Source organism: Balaenoptera physalus (genome assembly GCF_965194825.1).
Source record: "Balaenoptera physalus genome assembly, chromosome: 13".
Classification (NCBI taxonomy): Eukaryota; Metazoa; Chordata; class Mammalia; order Artiodactyla; family Balaenopteridae; genus Balaenoptera; species Balaenoptera physalus.
The window spans coordinates 29,570,296-29,579,250 of NC_138892.1; the positions used below are offsets into that span (position 1 = coordinate 29,570,296).

The following is an 8,955-nucleotide window of genomic DNA, read 5'->3' on the forward strand; positions in this document are numbered from 1 at the left end:
AACTTTCAACAGGTCTCATAGCTAAAAAGTGACATATTTAAGTTATTTTAAAATGGAAAAATCTTACAATGTGGCAACTTAAAGTATCTGATTCTAAGAGTCCTTATAAACATGAGGAAATGAAAATTTTGGAGAGAAAAAATCATATAAATAAAGCTGATACAATCACAAAATGAAATAGACAAGATATTGAGTAGATCTCTCATTTTCTAGAAGCATGCATCAGGAAATGATAAGGAAAGATATACCAAACCAGGCCTTTAGGAGATTACAACTTATCGTAATTTTTAGTTTTGAAAAAATATTGCTAGCATGCAAAGACAGAGTGAAAAATAATTACTTTGTGATATTTTTAGGATACATTTATTTCTTTCATGTTCTTTTATGTTTTTTGGCAATAAGCCATAGAATACTCTCCCCAAGTAAGGTTTTGGATGAATTCCTAAATTAAATCCACAAAATAAGAAACAGGCAGAATATTACTGATTGATTCCAGACCTGAAGAGCATAAAACGAGTCTGTTTAACATAAGTAAACTGGAAATGTTGTTGCTTATCACTTGTATCAGAGTATAAATGAAGCATTTAAATATTTTAGAAACTAATGTAAGCTTCCCCCTTGGCTAAAAATTAAGTTAGTCCAAGTAAATCAGTATAGATTTCACGAGTAATGAGAAAAAAGGATTCAACTCTTCTGAGTCTGCTCATTTGCATTTTCCTGAAATGGTTTACTCTGTTGATTTATGAGACCTTTAGATGAACATGATAGTTAGCTGAGAGAATTGCATTTAATTGTTGTCACAGCTATAGAAGTAAAGGGCTTTCTCAGAGAAATGTTCTCACTGGAGATGCCTCATTTGCAGCAGTACTCAATTTGGGATTAAAAGCTATGGTATTGGGGCTGGTGCAGCATGTATCTCTCTCTTATTCCATAGGGAGTGAGCTGGGCTGTCCTTGCTCCCCAAGTCCACCTGCACCTCGTTAGAGAACAGAATGTCTGCATGCCACACCACAAGATCCCCACAATGACATAACTCCATTCAGAGACTGGCGTGACTGGGCTGGGTTTCCCCCACTCAGCTCTTGTATCACTAAGAACCTGGCAGCCAGTTCCGTCCTGACAGAGTTTACAGCATATATTGGTGGATTCTTGTCCACCAAGCAGAGCATCTGCTTTAAGAATTAACGAAAGCAGTGTCGAGACAGTAAGGTAAGTGCTGTTTTAACTATAGCACTGGGGATGCTGACTGTTTGGGACGGTGTTTATTGTTAACAGGAACAGAAAAAATTCCAGAGCAACTTTGCCAATTGCTATTCAACAGCAAATCCACAGTTTTGAGCATTTACTTTCACATTTTGCTTAATATACTTTCCATGATTTATGGATTTGAGATACATTTTATACAGTCTATAATGCCTTACTTAGCTAAGGAAGTTATAAAAAGTTTCAAGGTTGGAATGAGAAAATTAGACACAGTGAAAAAGTATGGCATTTAAAATGTTTGCTATTTCATGCTAATTAGTTAAATATGTTAGTATTGTTAGAACCTAATTTTGGAGCAAAGAAGGGCCATTTCAATCAGTCATCAAAATATTTTGCAACAAGTTATGTTGTTATAATTTGTTATAATTTGCCATAAACATTTTATGCTGTTATAAAATGTGAGCTAAAGGATTATTTATTTCTATTTTGTTAACTTTAAAGATTTGGATTGTGGATGTATGTCTTAAGAAACAGGAACATGTTTTAAAGAAATTCTGGTAAATATGATTTATTTTTTGAAAAAAAAGCATTTTCTTCACAGCCACAGGTATTTAAAAAAACTGGGGGACAGTAAAGCATGGTTTTGCTTCATAATGGAGTCATTATACGGTTACAGATTCTCTTTGAATTCAGAGCCCTTGTTTTGACTCTGCCAAAAAATATGGAAGCATTTTCCATTACTATTCGCACTATAGTTCCCATGTCTAGTTTAGTGTATACTGAATTAAACTAAGGTGGAAGCTTATTAATGAAGTAAGAAAAATCTTCACAACATTAACATAACTGTAACTCGTAAAGAATCCTATAATTACATTAGCAGTATGTAATAGATCTCATGGCCAAGTCCTGTCAACTAAATTAAATGACTCCATCATAATCTTAGAGAATAATTTACAAAGAATCTGGCTACATTATGTCAGTTATAAGAGTGATTCTAACGTTTTTGAGTGTTTCATCTGCTAAAATAAAGTGCTTTATAATTCCAAGTTACAGCAAAGCAAAGATGTTTAAAATTCCTGATAGTAGAAAATCCTGCTTATCCCAAACTACCTAGATCCAAAAGCTTGTACCATGTTTCTCACAGGAAGAGATTTTATTTTATGGTATCCATTGGAATGTGGATACTGCTTCACATTAACAATTTCCCTCCCAGAGTTACCAATTGCTCAGCTGTAACTCCTCATTCTACAAAAGCCCAACTCTTATATCCTATTTCCCTTTACCTAAATTGCTGACCCGGTGCTTCCCCAAGTGATTGACATGTACTTCTTTGAACCTCACCTTAGAAAGAGGTTCATATGAGAAGATCACTGTTACAAATTGTTTTTAATTTATATTCTCAAATTTATCCTTTCCTACATGGCTCTTAATGCCACTGTTTAATACAGACTTTCCTCAGTTCCACATCTCTCCCACTTCCATTCAGTGAGAGCACTAAAATCCAGATAAGCAAACCCTGCCTTCTTAAATTTTGACATGAAGAATGTAGACAAATTGTGAGTGATTGAGAGAAAGAAAAACATTCATTCAAATCTTTGAAAAGAATATCATTCTCTACCAGTTAGACCTCTTTCTAGGTTTAAAAAATGTTTAGAGTTTGTGACATTTCCTTGATTAATAAACATTAATTTTACTAAAACTAATATACTAAATATTAATTTTCAAACACAGTTTTGTAATGTGCTTAAAAACATAGAATGTTAAACAAAAGGTGAAATAATATGCACACACCCCCACCAAGACTTCTGTTCCCCTTCCTCAGAATCAACAACCATAAAGACATTTTTAAAGGAACGTGCCACGACTGCCACCACGCCCCCTCCACACACACACAGAAGAACAGCTTTCCTCCAGACAACATCACAGATTGCCCACATTCTCAGTAAGGATCTACTTAATGAGACATTTCAATGATGTTGAATGGTGGGGTAGAGGGTACAATTTACAATTGTCTTCTCATTTTCGTTCCTTCTGGTTTTGAAGGTATTCTGAAGCAGTGTTCTAACATGGTGGTTAATGGGCACCTCCCAGAAACCTCTTGCAGGAAGATATTTAATTAAGGAAGGACCTAGAGAGGTTGACTGGGACAGTTACGCCTGGCTCGCCCAGAAGGGGGCGCATGTGAATGCAATCTGCCCTGGAATCTGTTCACTTCCCCACCCGTTGTAAACGTATATCCTTAACCTACTCCTCAAATGCAAATTAACAAGGCATCATTAGTGCAGTAGAAAAAAAAAAAAAGCACTATAAAATAATAAAATTCACATTTGCTAATGCATTTTCTTTCTTCTTAGTATACTTTTCCTGAAAGGATACTATTTTATAATAATACATGTTTCCACTTTATTTAGGATTCAAAGCATTTGCCAAAATGAATCTAGGTATGTTTCCTCTCCTCTTGGCATTAATTGGCTGTGCCAGCGGCAGCTACTATGAGGATTATGATTTCCCCCTATCGATTTATGGGAGATCATCACCAAACTGTGCACCAGAATGTAACTGCCCCGAAAGCTACCCAACGGCCATGTACTGCGATGAACTGAAATTGAAAAGTGTGCCAATGGTGCCTCTTGGAATCAAGTACCTTTACCTTAGGAATAACCAGATTGACCATATTGATGATAAGGCCTTTGAAAACGTAACTGATCTGCAGTGGCTCATTCTAGATCATAACCTTCTAGAAAATTCCAAGATAAAAGGAAAAGTTTTCTCTAAACTGAAACAACTGAAGAAGCTGCATATAAATTACAACAATCTGACAGAATCTGTGGGCCCACTTCCCAGATCTCTGGTGGACCTGCAGCTCACTAACAACAAGATCTCGAAGCTTGGCTCCTTTGACGGACTGGTTAACCTGACATTTATCCACCTTCAACACAATCAGCTGAAAGAAGATGCTGTTTCAGCTGCTTTTAAAGGTCTTAAGTCACTTGAATACCTTGACTTGAGCTTCAATCAGATGACCAAAATGCCTTCTGGTCTCCCAGTATCTCTTCTAACTCTCTACTTAGACAACAATAAGATCAGCGACATCCCTGATGAGTATTTCAAGCGTTTTAATGGATTGCAGTATCTGCGTTTGTCTCATAATGAACTTGCTGATAGTGGAATACCTGGAAATTCTTTTAATGTATCATCCTTGCTGGAGCTGGACCTCTCCTATAATAAACTTAAAAACATACCGACTGTCAATGAAAACCTTGAAAACTATTACCTGGAGGTCAATGAACTTGAAAGTAAGTAGAAAACTGTGCCTATGATTGATTGATGTTTCCTCGAGGTTTTAAATGCCTAAGTTGTGCGACACAAATACTGCATCTGGCTCCAGTTTAAAAAAATGAAAATGCCAACAAAATATTTCTCTAGAATATAGAATTCTAGCTGAGTTATTTATCCAATATCTGGTTTTGCTTTGGAGTGTCCAGATAAGAAACCATTAAGGTCATAGAATTTAAGCACTCATTTCTTCAAATTTAATACTCTGGGCTAATTAATCCTGCTGTGTTATCTCTTGATTTTTATCTGTTTATTATTTGCCTCCTTCATGACTTCGATTTGTGTCTACATTTATTTCTTGACAAGATGTAGCTGAGGGAGAAATCAACAAGTCCACAACCAGCAGAGGCTTTTACATCTCTCTCCTGCTTGTCCCCAGAGCAGCCCGTGTACACTCATGGTCTCCTCTGACATCTTTACTTGAGACTCAACATATTACTCTGCTATCATGACCATCATCTATCTCTGTTATCCCTGTTACGGTTGGTGTGTATGGTCTTCATGGTGTTCTTATGAGGACTGTGAGAAAGTTTAAGGAGGAATATGAAAAGGGTTTGGAATATTTTTTACTAGAATTACAAAGCCCCTTTTCTTATACACAACCCTTCACCTCATTTGATTTTCCCACAGTTTCTCCTACCTTTCTCTTACTTCCATAGTTTATTTTTCATTTATCTGCTGGGTGGGAGTTTGACCTATTCCACTTGAGCTGCTTATGTACTCTTCTGGTCTCCTGGGACATTTTTCAATTTAAGCTATAAAGATTCAGATGGGAAACTGACATTCACCAATCCCTACCTCATTCTTTAATTGAAGTTGGAAGAAGAAAAAACCTATAATTCACAGATGAAGTTTTTAAAATGAAAACTCAGGTGGGAAACACTGATTCACATAGTAAATGATTTTATGTGCAAAATAATCTATTGAAATTGAACATCTTTATATTATAAAAGTTGGTTCCCTTGTCGTACTGGGTAAGGATATTGACACTCTTATCAGAAAAAAAATTTTCAGTGTGCCTTATTAATATAATTCTGCAATAGTAATTCTGTAATTCTGCAATAGTTTCATGTAACTCCTAGTAGGGTTGGGGTGTTCTCATGAAGGAGACCATGACTGCCGACTCTGCAATGCCATGTGTTCTTTCTTGTGTCTGCAAAGCTTGTTTGTCTTATAATACACAGTCAAGCTATCAGAGCTAAACCCTTACAGCTGTTTCCAGGGGAAAATTCACTATGTGGCAATAGATGGTCCCACATTATAAACATTTGTGGTCAGGAGGAAGGATACTCAGACAGGCCAAAATGCTAATGGGATTTAAGACGTTTGAGGGCTGAAGAAATCCATTAGATTTGGTGGGTGGAGGTTAGCTGCAGGAGCAAGACTACCTCCTACTCTGAGACAAGAAAGGGGAGAGATACAGATGCAGGGGCATTTGAAGGTGGAAAAAACAGTTTTCATTGTATGAGTGAAAAAGGAAGAGCCAATGCAGGAGGTGGGACAGGTGGACTATGGGAGAAATGCCAGAAGCTGCTCAGTGCCTAGCTGAGACTGAAATCCCAATGCCCAGCACATATAGTCATTTGAAAGTGAGTATTTACCTTTCTCCCTTCCTTATCCTCGACATTTAGGTTTACATATTTCAGGAATTCTTGCCGTGTGACTTTGCATGTGTGTCTTCAACTTAGTTTATCTTTCCGCATAATAATTATGCATACCAATTGCCCACTTTCTCTTAAGATAAAAAGAGTCTCTTAATGTTTTTCTAATATTAGGAAATACCCAGCCAAAAACAATTTGTCATATTTCAAACTTGCAACTTTAAGCATTAAGCTAGTCACAGATCTTCCTAGTGTAAAGCAATTTAGAAAACAGAAAAAATTAAAAGGACACCAATAATTATTTAGTACACAGTATGTGCTAGCACTGTGTGAAGTGCTTTACATACCTTAATTAATGTAATCTTCACGGCACACAGTGTGATAGATATATCTAAAAAGAAGATCTGATAAATGTCTCAGATGGTAAACGACAGAGGTAAAAAACTAATATAGACCGAAACCCATGTTTTTTCCATTGTTCCATACTTCAGAAGCAGATACCATAACCAAGAACCCTGGAATTTGACAGATAAGTTATTTACGACAACATCTTAGAGGAAAGGACTGCAGTGTGTTTGGGCTTCCACTGAAGTCTTTGTTAGCTAGAGTTGAAGAATGAAAGAAAATAATACAATACAGGACCAGATAACGTTAATCTGAAATAGACTTGGGCAACCATAGGCACTTTCTATATACATACACAGACCATGCTATCCAGTAAACTTCTTAGTGTCCATTAAAAATTAAATCAGTTGTTCATTTGTGGCAGCTTTTTGACCACAGAAGAAAAGGGCATGAGCTGAGATGGTGGACATTCCATGATTTGGTTTTTGCTTTGGAGTTTTGAATCTTTGTCATGAAGTGCGGTTGTTGGAAAACTGTTTAGAGTTCATCTATTTAACCCCTTTTATTTTAAGAGGCAAAAACCCAGAATACTTACACTGGTGAGATTGCTCATATAACAGCACCAATCTTAGGTTTCCTCAGGCTAGACTTAATATTTCAAACTAAAGCTTAGACAATATGACACACTGAGTGTCCTTCTATAAGCAAGTATTTCTAAATCAAGAACTTAAATAAGTTCTCTTCCTTGAAACATTTCATTAAATCTTCTGACCTACCATAAGTATTCTTTACTAAATATTGCTGGGCTATTTGGTAGTCTGAAATATTCCTTTAGTAGTTCCAAATTCAAAGATACATCAAATAAGTGGGAAAAAGTTTTATTGGATATTATTATAGATTTGAAAGTTTTTTAAAATGATGTTTCAAGCCCATGTACTAAAAAAAAAAAAAAAAAAATTGAAGTGTTTCATTCTTTAATTTTCCAGAGTTTGAAGTAAAGAGCTTCTGTAAGATCCTGGGACCATTATCCTACTCCAAGATCAAACATTTGCGTTTGGATGGCAATCGCATCACCCAAACCAGTCTGCCACCTGATATGTATGAATGTCTACGTGTAGCAAATGAGATCACCGTTAATTGATATCTACTAATTCCAATTATACTGAGATATATCCTGGAACAGCAGTTTATGGTTATGTTTATTTGTGTGTCAGTTTTTATAGTATTCATTTTTTGTTGCTGTTTATTACTTCCATAAATTTCAAATTCTGAGGGAAAATGTTTTGTAAACATTTTACTACTTTTTTAAAAGAAAAGATGAAAGGCAGGCCTGTTTCATCACAAGTACAGACACACACACACACACACATAGACAATAAAATTAATGCTTTATTTGTAAATTTAGTGTTTTTTTTCCTATCTCCTGTCAAGTGATGTGAAAAGCTTTTTACTGGTTTCGTGGAAGTCAGCCAAGTTTTATAATTTCTAAACCTTAACTTAATGTGCCAAAAAGCATGGATTACATGCATATGCATGTTTACTGTCTTGAAGCAAATTATCTCAATGTTCAAATTTCAGTGTTCAAATTTGTTTAGCTGAAAAATAGATGGTAAATTTTGAGACACATGATCTTGCAAATTAGACAAAATTCATGAAACCACATACAATTAAAGCAGTATTTTTAGTGTTAGGAATATATACTTACCTAATGAAACTTTTCTTTTCTAGAATTATTTTTCACTCTAAGTCATATGTATGTTTCTTTTTGATTATTTGCATGTTATGTTTAACAAGCTAATAGCAAAATAAAACATAGCAAATGGGGTCACTGTGTTTGACTTCTTGTGAAATTCATATCTCTCCTATAAAAAATAGATAAAATAATAGATTAGAATTTTTAAAAAATCTCTAGCCTGAAATATCTTACTTATGTTAAATAGAATTTTTCATTAACTAAATTATCTGCTTCTAGCATCCACCTGTAAAGAGTTTTAAAACACATCTTACAACATGTACTTAAAAGTGTGCAGATCCCAATTGTGTCCTACAGTTCAACTCAGTTCTGACGGTATGTGCCTGGAGATAGTGTCGGATTGTACAGGTTAAGGGTTCAGTCCTACAAGACTGCCCTCCCTCCCCACTTCAGATGCCAGTTGAAAGCCCAGATTGTTACCTCCGCTTCTGACCAAAAAGCTATACATCAGAGGTTCCCAAGACCCTGTCCTGGACTTGAGGAATTTGCTGGAGCAGCTCACAGAACAGGAAAACTCTTTACTCACTAGATTATTCATTTATTATAAAATGCTACAACTCGGGGGGGACTTCCTTGGTGGTCCCATGGCAAAGAATCCACCTTGCAATGCAGGGGACACGGGTTTGATCCCTGGTCGGGGAACTAAGATTCCCACATGCGGCTGTGCAACTAAGCCCGCGCGCCACAACTGCTGAGCCCACGCGCCTCAATTAGAGA

The 8,955-nt window shown here is 36.0% G+C and overlaps 1 protein-coding gene across 2 annotated transcripts; it reads left to right on the forward strand.

Annotated features, from left to right (window-relative positions):
• The first annotated feature begins 949 nt into the window (after nucleotides 1-949).
• On the forward strand, nucleotides 950-8,309 carry LUM (lumican). Of its 2 annotated transcripts, XM_082419075.1 has the most exons (4): nucleotides 950-1,209; nucleotides 3,026-3,145; nucleotides 3,615-4,499; nucleotides 7,472-8,309. In XM_082419075.1, the coding sequence occupies exons 3-4, from the start codon at nucleotides 3,635-3,637 to the stop codon at nucleotides 7,624-7,626; spliced, it is 1,020 nt and encodes a 339-aa protein (XP_082275201.1). In that variant the 5' UTR covers nucleotides 950-1,209; nucleotides 3,026-3,145; nucleotides 3,615-3,634; the 3' UTR covers nucleotides 7,627-8,309. The 2 variants fall into 2 exon arrangements, with proteins under 2 accessions (XP_082275201.1, XP_082275200.1); XM_082419074.1 differs by lacking the exon at nucleotides 3,026-3,145 and having other exon boundaries at nucleotides 954-1,209.
• The last annotated feature ends 646 nt before the right edge of the window (nucleotides 8,310-8,955 follow it).

Bases quoted from the DNA above. Each gene is read 5' to 3' on its own strand.
- LUM (XM_082419075.1), top strand. From the start codon at position 3,635: ATGAATCTAGGTATGTTTCCTCTCCTCTTGGCATTAATTGGCTGTGCC. The intron at 4,500-7,471 runs GTAAGTAGAAAA...TTAATTTTCCAG, and splicing joins GGAGGTCAATGAACTTGAAA to AGTTTGAAGTAAAGAGCTTC.